Here is a 14,868-nt window from a genome sequence, read left to right as displayed (position 1 = left end):
TAGACATGAATTAAAAGTAATTTTATTCCATTTGTCAATGACATTTCTATCATATCTGATAATAAGGCAAGCTACTAAAAGTCCCACAAGACATATCAGACCATTAAAATAGTATTCAAAAACCAAAGAGGAGTTCACAGAACAGCCAATTCTAGGGATCATCAAAATCAGTGGCAAGATTCCCATGTGGACAAATCTGATCAGTGTAAATGTTTAATAAATCAGCTGACTTCACCAGTGTTTGTGAAGTTTAATACTGCAGTAATTAAGGAGAGGTAATGCTTCACTGACTTCAATGAAAAACAGAATTTGGCAGGAAGGAAAGCAAAAAAGCACATTGAAAATATAATATCAAGGCACAAAAAAATACATGCTACTTCCAGGCATATGCTTCAACAGGTAAAGGTTTCTGGGAGGATTTTTTTTTTTAATTGGTTGTTGAACTCCTGACAGATGATTCTTCTCTCACCTGCACCTGCAGAACTCCCTGGATTTCTGGGCAGTTGCTCCAGGTTGATGGTGCAGGGAGAGGGAGTGGAAGTTGGCACAACTCTCTTGAAAGTGTGGTAATAAAGCAGAGCAGCAACTGCTGAGGGTGCAGCCACGTCTTAATACTCACCAGAGCTTGCTCCTTTTAATATAGAATATTTGTGTGACAAAACAATTGTATTCTGTGAAACAGTTTCCAGCTAATAGAAACAGCTGTCCCATGCTAAATTTTCACAAGGTATCAAGAAACTGCAGTAATTTAGAGGCCATCAATTCTGGAACCTGAGGCTGCTTGCTGAGTAGTGTCTAAGGATCAGGAAGTGTGCCTGTAACTAGGCAGAGGTGCAAAAGTCTGTCCATCTCTATCTGCAGTGATACACAGACCAGTCATAGAGATGAGAGGATGAGCTAAACAAAACCCACATGAACAAAGCAGAACACAATGAAACTATGTGCCTTGCTAGAAGCACAACAACAAAGGGATGAAGGACATCTGTTTAAAAAGAAGATCTTCTGTCAGATAAAAAAATAGGAACTTTTTACATATGTGAGGTTTAAAGAGGAAAATATGATCAGTGCAAATTTAATGTGGGACAAGAGCTAAGTCAAGGGAGTGCAACAATGAAAGACAACAAAACAAAAAAAAATTATTAAGAAAAACATGGATGCTATGGAAGAAGAGTCTCTCTTAATAATCAAGTTATTGAAATCGGTCCCAGGTGTTTAAAAATCCAAGGTAAAGTTCTAAAAGCTGAGGATGACAAAAGAAAGCAGCTGCTGAGTCAGAGTGCGCCCATGGCATTATAAAATCACAGAGCAGGATAAAATCACAAACCCATGGGTACAGTTGTGTCATGGTGAGATTATTTTAAAATAATGAAAAAATCCTTAATGGCCTGATCCAAAATCTGCCAGAAGTAACAGGAGTTCTTCTACTAGCTTCAGTGGGCTGTGCATCAGATCTTACACTGTGCACCATAAACAGTCTGGATACGTTGGCTTTGTCTGGCTGGGGTCAGCCAGGGAACATCACAGATCCAGCATACATTCCATGGAAAAGAGAAAGAAAAGGGATTTTTTTTTAGGGCAAGATCTCATTATACATTAGGGTAAAAGAGAAAATACTGCTTTATACTGAGGTGTCTTATAAATAAATAATTTTGAAAACCTGGTCACGCCATGCTGATTAACTAACTGGGCTATCAGTTCATTCACCAGCAACATGCCTCTGCAGACTTGTAGGGTCAGAGCTAACAGTCTGGAATGGTTTCCATCTCTTCTTTTTTCCCCTCCAGAGGTTTACATGTTGATATCATCCAAGTGCAGTCCTGGTCTTCAGATAGCATGCTGCAAGGACACAGAAATATGTGTGTTTAAAGGAGGAGAAGACAGAGAGTTTGCCCTGTGAGTTTAAATTATTAATTCTACAGTTCTAATGGATACATTATGCCACATTAGTAGCACTTGTTCTCTTAACAAACATCCCTCTAGACTAGCAGCTCAATACAGTTTTGAGTCAAAGAGCTGAGTTTCTAATGGCATTGGTCATCTGTCAATCTGAACTAAATTTTTAAACTGGGTTACCTGAATCAATGCAAATTAGGGCCTTTCATTGCCAGGAAACGGGCTCTCATTTGACAAAGATTCATGAGGTCAACAGCATCTCTGCTTCCTTGGAGTGGTACATAAAGCAGTCAGACAAGAACAACCCTCCAGCAGTGGAGAACTTGGTAAATCCAACAGTAACACTCAACACACTTTAAAAGGACTGGGAAACCTGTGCTGTGAATCTGCATTAGGAGAGGAAGGATCTGAGGAGTTCCCTCAAATTCTTGTGTAGAGGAAAGCTCTCAGACAACACCCATGGATGCCCTGACCTATCCCTGGATTCTGGGTTCTGCTGGAGTCTGGGGGATCTCCTCCATCAGGCAGCTGCAATCTAGCAGCTCCTCAAGGAGGGATTTGGGACCCGAGGCACTGCACAGTAAATACATCCTGCAGACATCATTAATGCCTTTGCTGACTGTCTCTTGGATGCTACTCTGGCTCCACTGGGTCAAATCCATTGTGGGAACATCTCTGTGCACAGATGAAACAGCTGTTTCTGGACCAGGATTTTTCATGTGGTTTGCTAAGGAAGTCAGGCTGATGTGACCACATTGTCTGTGCACCTGCACACTGTGCCACTGCTCTGCCTCCCAGCTGAGGGAACACTTTGAGAGACAGGTTGAGGACTTTAGGCTCCTATGTTTTCACAAATCCAGTGAAACAAGGTAAGGATCAAGGAAATAATCAGTATGTGCCCTTACAATAGAAAAGCAGCAGTATGAGCTCCCTGGCTAGGTGGACACCAAGAATTAAAGAACAGGAATACCCTGACTTCAGGCTTGGAGCTCTATCCCTTACTGGCAGGCCAATCCCTGCAGCACAAGACCCTGCCTTGTTTATTTTTATGAACAAGGTACAGAGGACAGGATGGCCAATGAAAAGATCTGGAGGCTGGCTGAGCAATCCCTGTCCTTGTGCTGGTCTTCAGCTTATTCTGTCTCTGAAAGACAGGCAGTCACTGAGTGGAATGCCTGCAAAGGCTTCTGAGAGCTGCAGGAACAGGATGGCAGATATATTAAAAGTAATCTTGCACTCCTTTTCCTCCTGAAGAATTATTTCTAAGTCAGTGAGGAAACTGTTCCTGGTGCACAGTCTAAACACTTACTCCTTTTCCTCCTACCTGGAATTACCAATGCTGCATTACTGCACATGTGCTTGATTTAAAACCCTTCTGATTCTGAGCAGTGCAAGCTGGTGCTTTCCTCACAGCCTGGCTGGCTTTGTGTTCCTTGGAAGCCATGCTGACAGGTGGCATTTCTGTGGCTTCCCTGGGGCGAAGTTCTAAATCAAGTGAGATTAAAGAAGGGGTCAGAAGTTCAGGCTCCTCTAGGAAAGCATTAAAATATCATAAGGGTTTGCATAAAATTCCAAAGTCACAGCATTTTGGCTTCCTTTCTCAGAGCAAAACTGTTGCTGTTTCAGTCTACTAAAGTTTTTACTTCTCTCTAACACCTCTCACTCATTCTCCACATTTCTGCTTGGCTCACTCGTACTTGTTCAGACTGCAGAAGTCCATGAGAGAGGAGCACAGAAGATGTGGGCTGTATATGAAATGCCTTGTGCCTCAACTGGGTGGCAAAACTCATGTGAGCTCTAGTTCAGCCCTGAACAGCACTGCAAAGTGTCACTCAGACACTAGAGGTGGTCTACAAGTATGTGCTGTGAGGAGCTGAATATTGTTCTGATCTTCATGGCAGGATGAAGTAGAATATGACATGTTTAGATCCAGTTAAGAATAGGCTTTGGGATACCTAGGATCTCTTTCACTTAAGTAAGGAGGATCCAGCCCAGGCTTTTGTTTCCCTAAACCCTGCCAGCAGAACTCAAATGTTATCTGAGGGTGTCTAGTGTCAGCAAAACCCAAAACTAAACAGAATTTGGAATCTGCTTCAAAAATGTTGAGGCTCCTCTGAAAACACAGATTGTAAGTGACTTGAGAGCCCTCACTGTATCACTGTATCACAAAATCACCACCTTTTGCTGAACAAAATGCTTAGAGGTGGGAAGGCTGACTCCAAGCATGTGCAAGTCTGGGGAAAGGCTGCTGAGAGGAGCATGATGAGAACAGTGGCACTGGGTGGGAGCAAAGAGGATATGGCACACACAGCCTGTGGCACACAGCCCTGCCCTGCTCCAGGTCACGCTGGTGTCCCTCAGGGAAGGCAAATACATCCCATTTCTCACTGCAGTTCTTGATGGACAACATGCCTGAGGCACACATGCAGGGCCAGACTGTGGTGACACAAATACCAGCTAAAGTTACATCTGAGCAAACCCTGGAAATGCTCAGCACTCAGGACAGGCAAGGCAGGGGTACAGGGGAAGCTGACAGGGGAGGGTAAAAGCAAATGGGGAAGAGTAAGAATAAATTTGGCCCAGTGTGGAATGAGGCCCAGCCCTGACTTCACACACACCACAGCTCTGCACTCAGAGTCCTCAGCACGATGAGGGACACACCATTTTACACTGATCAGGACACACAAGTTTTATTGCTGGGCTGTCAGCTCCAGTGATGCAAGTGATGGCTTCCCCTTGCCTACATTTAGGGGCATGACTGCAGAACATAGACGGTTCCCAAGTGCTTATATCCTGTTCCAGGATATAAATATGTATCACTACATATCTTAATATATGTTTGCTAAAGATAACATGCCAGTGTTCGAGACAAATGAGGCTCTGCAAGGCAGCAGGAGAAGCCCCAAACTGACTTAGCTCTGAGTAAATCTTCAAAATGAGAAGTCAAGGCTGTTTCTTCCCTGCAGACGTAGGTGTTGGCTGCTGTTATTCCTGTGCTACTGTTGCTCTGTGACTGAACAAACCAAGGAAGGCACATGAGGACACTTGGAAGTAGGGGTTTTCTGAAAAGTGAAAGGATCTTCCTCTTCCCAAGTCTGGCACTATTACTGGGGGTACACTTGGGAGTATTATTGGTTGTATAAAACCATTGTTTGCTCAAAGCAGGAATTTCCTGCTCTTCCTCTCTCTGCAACTTCTACCATTTCTACCCTCAACACGCCTGACTCAGTATTTTTCTCCTGGCTGAGGCATGTGGAGTTGTTTTGAAGGAGGCTTCAGAGCCAGCTGAGCCTGACTCAAGTTCCTGTACCTATAAGAAAACTTGTGTAACAGTTGATAGAGATTCCCCCCTGCCAACCTGACTTGGATGTCTCACTTTTGTTGTTTCTCAGAGACTTCATGTTGTGGAAGAGAACTCGAGTTCTCAGTACACTTTGCATCTTTGATACTGGCAGCAGTATATCCCAGAGGTAATTTACAGTGAGACTTGTTATCCCTTGAAGACCAAAAGATGCCACAAGGAATGTCAGCAGGAAGAACTGGGTACTGTGGTATCTGATTCATTTCAAGTGGATAAAGTACAGGAATGAATCTTGGAAGGGTCAAGCTTTTCATACATACTGCTGAAGTCTAACTTTCAGGAAAAATGAATGTGTAGGTCAGGGAAACATTAAATCTGTGCTTAATGGTGATCAAATAAATCTGCCATATTATTGTATCAAGGCTATTTTGTGCTACCTTACTAATATTGAAAAATATATTAAAGTTAGCATAGAATTAATTTACAATCACATCACTTCAGCAGAGGCAAAGTGGCTGTCAGTAAATAATCATGAGAAAGGCACAAATGGGTGTGAGGTCACTGAATGGAGTGTGCAAAGCCATTCACAGCAGTGGATTGTCGACTAAAACAATTTAGTATAAAGTAAAAATGTCCAAGAGTAAGGCAACAGAGGGGACCCAGGTAAGCATGGAGAGTGGAAAGACCAGCTGGGTGCTTCTGTTCAGTCATTTTCACATCAAAAGGTTGTTGTTGCCATCAAATCCTTTCCTAGAAGCAAAGGCTCTTTGGAGGGTGACAAGTGAGAGGTGGAAGGGGAGCAGTAAAGAGGCTGGAAAGGCAGAGAGCAGAGTGAATCCAGTAAACCTGGACTCCTCACGAAAGTCATGGTACCATTTGGCCAATAAAGCTCTGTGGAAACTATGTACAGAAATTAATATCCCAGCAGTGTTCTGAGCGTTCCCAGGCACCTGGCTGCTTCCACCCAACAGAGTTTTCTCTCTAAAAAAACCCCAGAACCAAAACCAATTTAAAAAGTCCTCAAAATAAAAACAAAGTTGTATTATACTGGTTTACTGCTGCCTGGTCACTGTGAATGCTTCAGGCCAGGGCTGTCTACCACTCCTCACACTGCCCTTCCCTCCCCTACTTTGAAAAAATAACTGAGCTGCTCCCTTTGCCTGAGAAATGATGAGTAAGGTGGTGGAGATGAACAGAAGAATTTACTGCTGCTGTCAATTACAAAACTTGGCACCCCCAGCCTGCAGGGACTTGGGTTTAAATCTGCCAGCGCTGAATGAGCTGAACACAAGCTGAACCAGGACTCATGCTTGCAAAATGCACAGAAAATTAATGAATGCACAGGACACTTAGAGTCTGCAGCACCATCTAATAATATCCCACAGAGCTGGACCCCCTGTCCAGTAGCTTCCCTGCAGCTCAATATGTTGTGCTTCAAATCTTGTATGAAAATGCTGTACATGTTTAAGCAGTTACTGCATTCCACTCTCCAGAGATGTCTTCATTTCAGTGGTAAATGGGGTGTTCTCTGTTTATAGCTTATGCATAAGTTTGTACAGTGCACTGAAATGCCCTCCAACCAAACCAGCCAATAATAAATTCATTTAAATTGGTTATTTTAATGGGAAGTGCACAGTACTGTGGAGAAAAGAACATATTGTTGCGCAACCTTAAGAAAGATTATCAATACCCTCAATTGCTTTTGTCCTCTTTTCCAGTAATCCATCTGGATAACCCCAGAGATTCATTTGTTGAGCTTTGTTTCTATTATTGCAGGTGTGGGAGGGCAGGACAATAACACAGCATGGAGAGTGAAGGGCCGTACCCCACAGAGACACCTGTCAGAATGACATTTGTGGTCACTTTTGATATAGTTCTGGTCATCTGTTTTACTGTCAAATAGTGGAAGAGTAACTGACTGTTGTCTCCTCCTTGCAGAGTTAAAAGATCAGTTGGCCGTGAGACTGAAAATTAGCACCTGGGGATTCTGTAACCTGAAATTTAAAGATCTCAGGTCACTTGATCTGAAAGATGGTGAAGCTGATGAGGAGAAAAACCAAAAAGCAACTGGCCAAAATTGGAAAAACAAATTGGAGCTGCAAGAGTTTCTAGAAAACCACCTGCTGCTTGCGTTTAACCCCAGACAGCAGAATTTTCTAAAGCGTAAAATATGATAAAATCCCTTTGGAAAGCATACATGCATCCCTAAATAGATAGAGAGGTGGTTGTGGCAGCCCTTAGAGTCTTGCTCTGGAGGCCCAGCCCAGAGGGCTGGGAGAGCCCTTGCTCACCGTTGTGAAGTGAACCACGCAGTAGATGCCGATGATGACGAGGCCGATGATGATGGAGGCCACGGCCACCCAGAGCGCGTTGCGACCCAGCCGCTTGGAGCCTTCTATGTCCCCTTGGTTGTAACTGTTCAGAGCCTGCAGAGGGCAAACAGGGAGTCACAGCTCTTCCTTTCAAACACAAACGTGACAGCTCTGAACCAACAGAACAAATCAAGGTCCGCTGCCAAGGTAAGCAGGGAGTCTTCCGGAATTTTCTGTTCCACTCATTTTCAGAACCTTTCATTGAAGCTACAGCTCTTTTTTTTTTTTTTTTTTTCTTTCTTTTCTAGTGGTGGAGCTTTGTTCATATGATACATGCCAGCATAAAAGCTGTCAAACCAACATCCACCCACTTGCATAAAACAGTGGCTTTTACCTTTGGAAATAGTTTTGCAGAATATGGGAATTATTAGTTGGCCACTTCACCAGCAGTGAGATAAATTCTTATTCTTTACAAGACTATAAGCATAAAAAAAGAGCATAAATAGGCTGTATTTTTAGAGACAGTCTCAGCAAAACTTAAAAAAGCTTAGTAATTTCCTATTTTTCCAGTATTTTACTTTTCCAAACAAAGTTTGAAGAATTAATAGGTAGTTTGCTAGTGGTGGGAAAAATACAAACCAAAGAAACACAGGTCATCTGAACAAAACATCTGAGTGCCATCTTCATGGGCTAGAAGTTGTGTTCCTTTGCATTTCAGAAGACACTGATAATTATTATCATATCCATCCTGATATATCACCATATTATCTCAAGAGACTTGAGTTTCTCTCTACCCACCGTGACTTAGCAGATGCTTTACACTCATTTCATGCTCAGATTGCAATGTGTGATAGGACCACTCTGGCCTTCTAGGCTTCTGTGAGACAGAGAATAAGATTTTCTGAATTTATTTTGGTTTAACCAATCCATTTTAAAAGGAAAAGATTCAGTAATCAACACGGAAGTACTGTTGTACATGAGTCTAAACATTTGTAGAATTTTTTCCCCAAGAATGAGATGCTATCAAAGCATTAAAAAGGGCATTATTCCTAAGAATTCTTTTGTAAAATCATGCGAGTTTGAGTTCATAAACCATAACACTGAGTCCAGATTTCTTGATCAGGTTTCACTATTGAACCCAGCATACTTCCTCAGGGAATCAGATTAGTCACAACATGGTTTTTAGTATTTTGTATATATTTCAGGAGGTATCAGAGAAATGGGAAGAGTAGGGGGAGAGATATGGGGACCTGATCAAATTAACTTCTCTCTGGACTAAAGAATTCAGATTGTCTCTAGAAAACAACTGTATGAGGTATCACCAAATGCTATAATGAAAGTGCTTCAGCTATAAATCACTTTTTGCAGGAAACACAGAACAACAGAGTGAAGAGCTGAGTCTGTGGGGGGCAGGAAAGGGATGAAGTTCAGAGCACACCAAGCAATGGCTGTAGAGCCATTCCTCCCAAGCAGGAAAGTAATGAGGGGCATGATGTGTGTGCTGTGTCAATTAGTGAGCACGCAGAGCTAATGGGCTGGGTGCACTCGTGGTGTCAGCACTGCAGGAGCATCAGCCCAGCCCAGACAGTCCCAAAGCAACACAGCCTGCATTCCTAGAACTGCATCTCAAGGATAAGTGCAGGTACTTATTCTCTGGAGTCTATGAAAGGCTGAGACGCTGATGCACTCATGTCCTTAAAGAGAGCACTGATACATTTCTTCCCTTCCTGGAAGCCCACATGCCTAAACATTTCTCTGGTTTGTGTCCCCAAAGAATATCACTAATACCTCTGCTCTGCTGTCAGATTTCATTGAGGTTGGAAAGCACATAATGGGGAAAGAGGGCAGAGATGGAAATGAGAGATGGACACAAAGACATGGTCAAACAGGACAGTGCCAGCCCTGATCCTGCTACAAAGGGGGTGGCACAGTCCTCTCACCTAAACCACTCCCCTGTCCTCAGCAGTCCTGGCTGCAGAAGAGCTTTCCCAAAGTACATTTGGAAATGTCTTTAAAAGGATTATGAGGAGAAACACAGCTCAGCTTGGCCTTGAGCAGACTGACCTCCTCCTGTCTCTGCCAACAGCCACCAATGCCACAGTGGCTGCAGGGAGAAACACAGAGAAGCACCACAGACACCCTGGCCCTGGACTTTGTACTCCCCTCTTATCAAAGGACTCCCCTTGCATGCCATCTGCAGAGGGGTTCTGCAGACACCATTGACTCGGTTCCCCAGGCTTGTGGTCTCAAAAGTGAGACAGAGTTGTAAGCAAGACCTGACAGCACCAGCTTGCAGTTCTGGGCCATTTTACCAATGTATTTAGGAAGTCTGGAAAACATCCATGTGATTTCTGCAGGTACTGCATAAATAATTCACCGTATAAACTTTAATAAATAATGTCATTTTAATATAAATCCACGATGAAGAGGAGGAAAACAGCATTAATGATAAAGAATAGGATTTGGGAGAGACAGGAAGGAGACCAAAGTTTCTCTATGAAGAGGTTTAAATTAAATGAAAGCATTCAATTAAAAAAAAAGAGGTTTGAGGGAGTGGTTGGGGTCTGATGCAAAGCTTTTTGAAATTCATTACTTCCATCTGCTTCAAAGGGCTCCTGGTCTAGCTTCCAGTTTTCAACATTAGACAGAGACAATGTCAACTGTTAAAGCTTTAACTGTTACATCTATTTATTTCCAAGGGCTGGGCAATATATTGAGAACACAGCATCTGTATGAGGCATTTGGTCTGTCCGACTTTTAAAACAAATTTCAGCCCTTTTCACCCTAACACCATATGATTTCTCAGGTTTCTGCTACCTCGCTGGCTATGAAGTCATAATGTAAGTTAAAGCCACAGTTCTGCAGCTGTTTATTTACTTGAGTAATCTCAGTGACTTCACCAGGTTCACACACATCTATTTATAAAACATTCTCAGTTCAACAATAAAGTGACTTGACCTCATGTGAACAGAACTGTACTGAATTAGCTATAAAATATTAATCCCTTTTAAATGTTTATTTTCTGTTCCACACTCCCAGAGCACTGATCACGGCAAAACCAGAAAGAACACTGAGTTACTTCAGAAATCTTCCTCTGCGTTTTTTACAGATCTGGGCAGACCAGACTGAGGTTCTCAGATCAGCATTTTCTAGGCTCTATAAGCCAGGCTGGGAGAACCTTAATTGGCTGTGCCTGGAGAGGAGACACTCTCTAGTTCAGACCTAAGGAAGAACGAGACTGCTGACTCAGGGTGACTCCTCACTGTAGGAACAGCTCACAGGGAAACACAAAGAAAAGGGGGGACTTGGGGAGCAATTCAGAACAGGCAGGTGCTGAGCAGGACATGTGAAAGGGGAGTTAGCTCTGCAGGGTGCTGCAGAGAAAAACAAAACCCTACCAGTTTGCAAAGGCAAGGGCCATGCAAAAATGCCTTAACAGCAGCTGCTGAGCCCTGTTGTTTAATATTCCTGAATATTAAATATGCTGTTTAATATTCCTGAAGTGACTACAGGCTGTCCCATATGGTGTTAGATATCCAGGTACCTACAAGCTACCTAACAAGGGATGTATAAATAATAAACTCTGCAAGTAAACTTTCTAACTACAGAAACACTGGTCACTCTGCTGGTCACTGAGCTGGCCACAGCCAACACACTGCACATGGCTCCTTAGGATCCCAATTAGAAGAGGTGGCTCCCTGAGAAAGCAAGGTCCATCCTTTCCTGTCCCCACGGCTTCCACCACCCTCTAATTTGTTGTCTCTGCTTAGGGAAACCTATATAAAGACAAGGCATCTGAATCCAACAGCAACAAATGCAGACAAAGAACTTGTTACTATCAGAGGCAGACGAGCCAAGATTGTCACAGCTTGACCACATATGTTGTTTGAAGCATGGAAATGATTAAACAAAAATGTGTCAACAGAAAGAAGGAATTTGGAGCAAAAATCAGTGAGAAATAGCTTTGGAGAGACTGTTTGGAGGTTGTTACAAATGTAAGGCCCTATGAAATTACAGAACTAGTCTGACATAGAGATCTTAGAAATAAGACAGCTGAAGGGGGATTACTGAGGAAGGCCAACAAAATATGTTCAATTGTCACACCTCAGTGCTGGCATTGAAAATATCTAATTAATTTCCCAGAGTTATTCCACAGCCTCCCTCTAGCTCTGACCCCATAAGCTGACACAGCCAGTCCACCCCAGGCAGGTCTCAGGCACAGCTGGCAGCTCCCTGAGAGCTCTTTGGGTTCACCACTGCATTAAGGAGCCAAAGAGCTCAGTGACACAGTGCCCACCCCCAACCTCACACCAGAGAAATCTCCTGTGCCACAGAAGCCTCCTGACCTGGTACCTGTCCCCAAACTCTTGCCTGTGGTTACACCTGTATGGGGAAGAATAGGGCAGATCTGAGGGAGGTGTCCCTGGGGCTGAGTGAGCCAACTGATGGCACAACAGCTGCTCACAGTGATCCAGCTGCTGGAAGCACCAAGGAGCAGAGCTGATGGCATCTGGGGCTGCAGAAGGGTATTGAGAGCAGTGATCCTACAGTCAGGAGTCCTGGGGAAAGCAGAACTCCATTTGCCAAAAATGCCGAGCAATGCTCACTCTGCAAGTGGCCAATGGCTCGTTGGAGGGGGGCTCTTGTAGTGCCAATATGGCAACACAGTGATGCCAATAATGCCCTTTCTACCAGCTCTCCTCTGACCCCTGCCAGGAGAAACAGACAGGTAAGGAACAAGGAAAGTTATTATTGCAATAAGAACTTGCAAAAGGTTTATTCTAAAAATAAAGGAGGTAAGATCTGTAACGGTGAGGTTTGAGCCTCCAAAGGTGAGAAAGAAGTGAGGAAACCAGTGCTGGAGTTGTAAATGGGGCAGCAGAAGAGACAGAAGAGACTGAAGACAAGCCTGTCACTTATTTTGGGGGTGTGTTAGAACCCAGACTCTACTTTTAGAGTGAAAACATTGTCTGAATTTAGAACAGTTAAGGAGGACGTGACACAGGTACACAGGGTGCTGAACCATGCCCCCTCTAGAAGCCAATAGGACTTTTCCTTTTAGGCCCATTTTGTGAAGTGGAAATTTTTAGGAAATCCACTTGTGAGGGTGTTTAAATCTGACCCATGGTCTCAGGTAGGCTCTGCAGACTGTAAAGGTATCTTCTGTAAGAAAGAAAATAAACCACTCTTGTATCTCAGTGTTAACCCTTAGCAGAGAGCTAACAGTTAATAGAACTAACAGTGTTAACTCCAGCTGAGAAAGGCAGAGAGGGTGCAGATCCCAGCAGAAGTGGAAATAAAATCAGCACAGGCTAAAATGCAGAACCTGCAGCTGAGGATAATGCAGCAGTTACAGGTTGCAGCTTGGAAAGCCAAGGGGGTCAGGCTGTGGAAAAGAAGTTGGACGTGTTATTTTTATAGAAAAGGAGAGGGTTTAGGTAGGATGCTGTTGAAACAGAAGCTATTCCCAGACAGGGGAGGTTATTGGTCTGGTTTTTGTTTCCCCCTGTAAGGGAGTGGGCAGCTGAGACCTGCACAGGCTGTTCAGCATTCAGGAAGTGCTCTTCCCACCCTGGTTCCTTCATATCCCCTGGTAACAGTTACTGATGCCTGACTCCAGAAGCCTGCATGAACTTCAACCAGGTTGTGGGTGGAGATTTCTCCATATGGGGTGCAAAAATCTTTAGAGGCCAAATTCTGTCCTTGACAGTTAACTTCTGTACAGCCCCAGCACCTTGATGAAAGCAGTGTCACAGTGAACAGACGCTCCCAGCCCCAGATCATCAGCTCTCATCACTTTATATAGCACCCTCAGTGTCCATGGGCAGAAAGGATGCTGAGTACCAGCAGAACCAAATCTTCCCAAAAGAAGGAAAAGAGCATATTGTATAGTTAAGGTAACAACAAAGAAAATAAACACAGAAGGAAAAAGAAAAAAAGAAGAAGACAGCTAATACTTAACTAAAAAAAACAAAACAAAACCAAAAACAAACACAAACAAACAAACAAACAAAACCCCAACAAACCACAATGGCTTTGGAATAGCAGTGTTCAAACAAACTTCAGCAATGTGATTTCTCATCAATCTTTACTTATCACACTTCACAAGAATGTGTTTTGGGATATTTTAGACATAGTTAGCTATTCTTATACTTAATTGCAAAAAGAAATAACTACATTTTTTCTTACCTTCTCAGCTTGGCTGTCAGAGAAAAGGATGAAAATACACAACATGTTTTAAACCTTTTTCAGCTCCTAAACAACAGAAATACATTGCAGTGTTACTGATAACACTGATCATGTATACGGCTAGAAAACTCTGGATCTGACTCTGCAACTTTTAACTTAAAGAAGGAGATTCTGTTCCAACACTCCTTTGGAAGTTAAGGGGATTGCTGGGTTATTAAGGACAGTGTGTATCAATTTTGGATTGTAGGAGTAAGGCTGTTCTCTCAGTTTGTTTGATAATCAATTTACACAGGCAATTGCCAACAACCTGCGATCATTATCGTCTATATTATTCTAACAAATAGGATCAAAGAACCTGTTTACTGGAAAAAAGGCACTCCTATTATATTTGATTAGCTAAAGCAGAAACCAAATCTGATTTCTGTTCTCCAGCTGACACTTCACACAGATACTGTGTCCAGTTCAGCGTGCGACTTAGTTGATGTAACAAAGCCCATTAACTGGAATAAACCTGGCACCTGACAGTGAAAACTTGTTGGAAACTGCCTTTCACTCCACGCTTTCCATCGCTGCTGGGACAGCTCGGTGGACCCCCTGCCCGCGCCTGCTGATGCTCCCAGGCTCGCTGCCTCACCCAGCGTCCGCAGGCTCCCGGGGTAGCGGCTCAAAGGCGGCTGGATGCCCCTTTCCCCGCCGGGGCCGGCGGTGGCCCCTCGGAGCTCAAGCCGGAGGTGCTACTCACCATGACGGCGAACACGAAGGCGACGATGTTGACGGGATAGGCGGGACAGAAGCAGGCGAGGATGCTGAGGAGCAGGTAGTTCTTGGGCTGCGGCTGCGGCGGCCCGTCGGGCAGCTCATCCTCGATGTTGGTCTCGGGGCTGTTCTCCAGAGCCCGCTTGATGTCGGCGCCGGCGGGGAGCGCGGACATGGGGCTGCGGTGCGGCGGGCGGGCGGCGCGGAAAGCCCAGCGCTCCGGGCAGGCGGGACCGAGCGGCGCCGAGCCAAGGGAGCCGCCCCGGGACGGGGCCGGGCGGGGCGGGGGGGGCTGCCCCCGGGTCTCAGCGCGGGGCTGGGATCACGGGGAGCGATGGGAAGAACACGGAGCCCGACGCCGCCCGCCGAGGTTCCCAGCGCCCCGTCCCCGCGGGGTCCCCGCGCTGCTCCCGCCCG

General features: G+C 44.4%; 1 protein-coding gene across 2 annotated transcripts; it reads right to left on the bottom strand.

The window, feature by feature from the left end:
• TMEM233 (transmembrane protein 233) lies at positions 1–14,629 on the bottom strand. 2 transcript variants are annotated; one of them, XR_008439870.1, is made up of 4 exons: positions 14,438–14,629; positions 7,486–7,620; positions 1,658–1,836; positions 1–1,498 (listed from the first exon to the last, which is right to left on the bottom strand). XR_008439870.1 is itself a non-coding variant. In XM_053993952.1 (3 exons), exons 1-3 carry the CDS (start codon positions 14,624–14,626, stop codon positions 1,825–1,827), a joined length of 336 nt encoding a protein of 111 aa, XP_053849927.1. In that variant the 5' UTR covers positions 14,627–14,629; the 3' UTR covers positions 1–1,824. The 2 variants fall into 2 exon arrangements, 1 of the variants encoding a protein (XP_053849927.1); XM_053993952.1 differs by having other exon boundaries at positions 1–1,836.
• Positions 14,630–14,868: the final 239 nt, after the last annotated feature.

The sequence above is a fragment of the Vidua macroura genome, chromosome 18 (genome assembly GCF_024509145.1).
Source record: "Vidua macroura isolate BioBank_ID:100142 chromosome 18, ASM2450914v1, whole genome shotgun sequence".
Classification (NCBI taxonomy): domain Eukaryota; kingdom Metazoa; phylum Chordata; class Aves; order Passeriformes; family Viduidae; genus Vidua; species Vidua macroura.
Note: the sequence above shows the minus strand (reverse complement) of the source record. Positions and strands in the feature narration are given on the sequence as shown.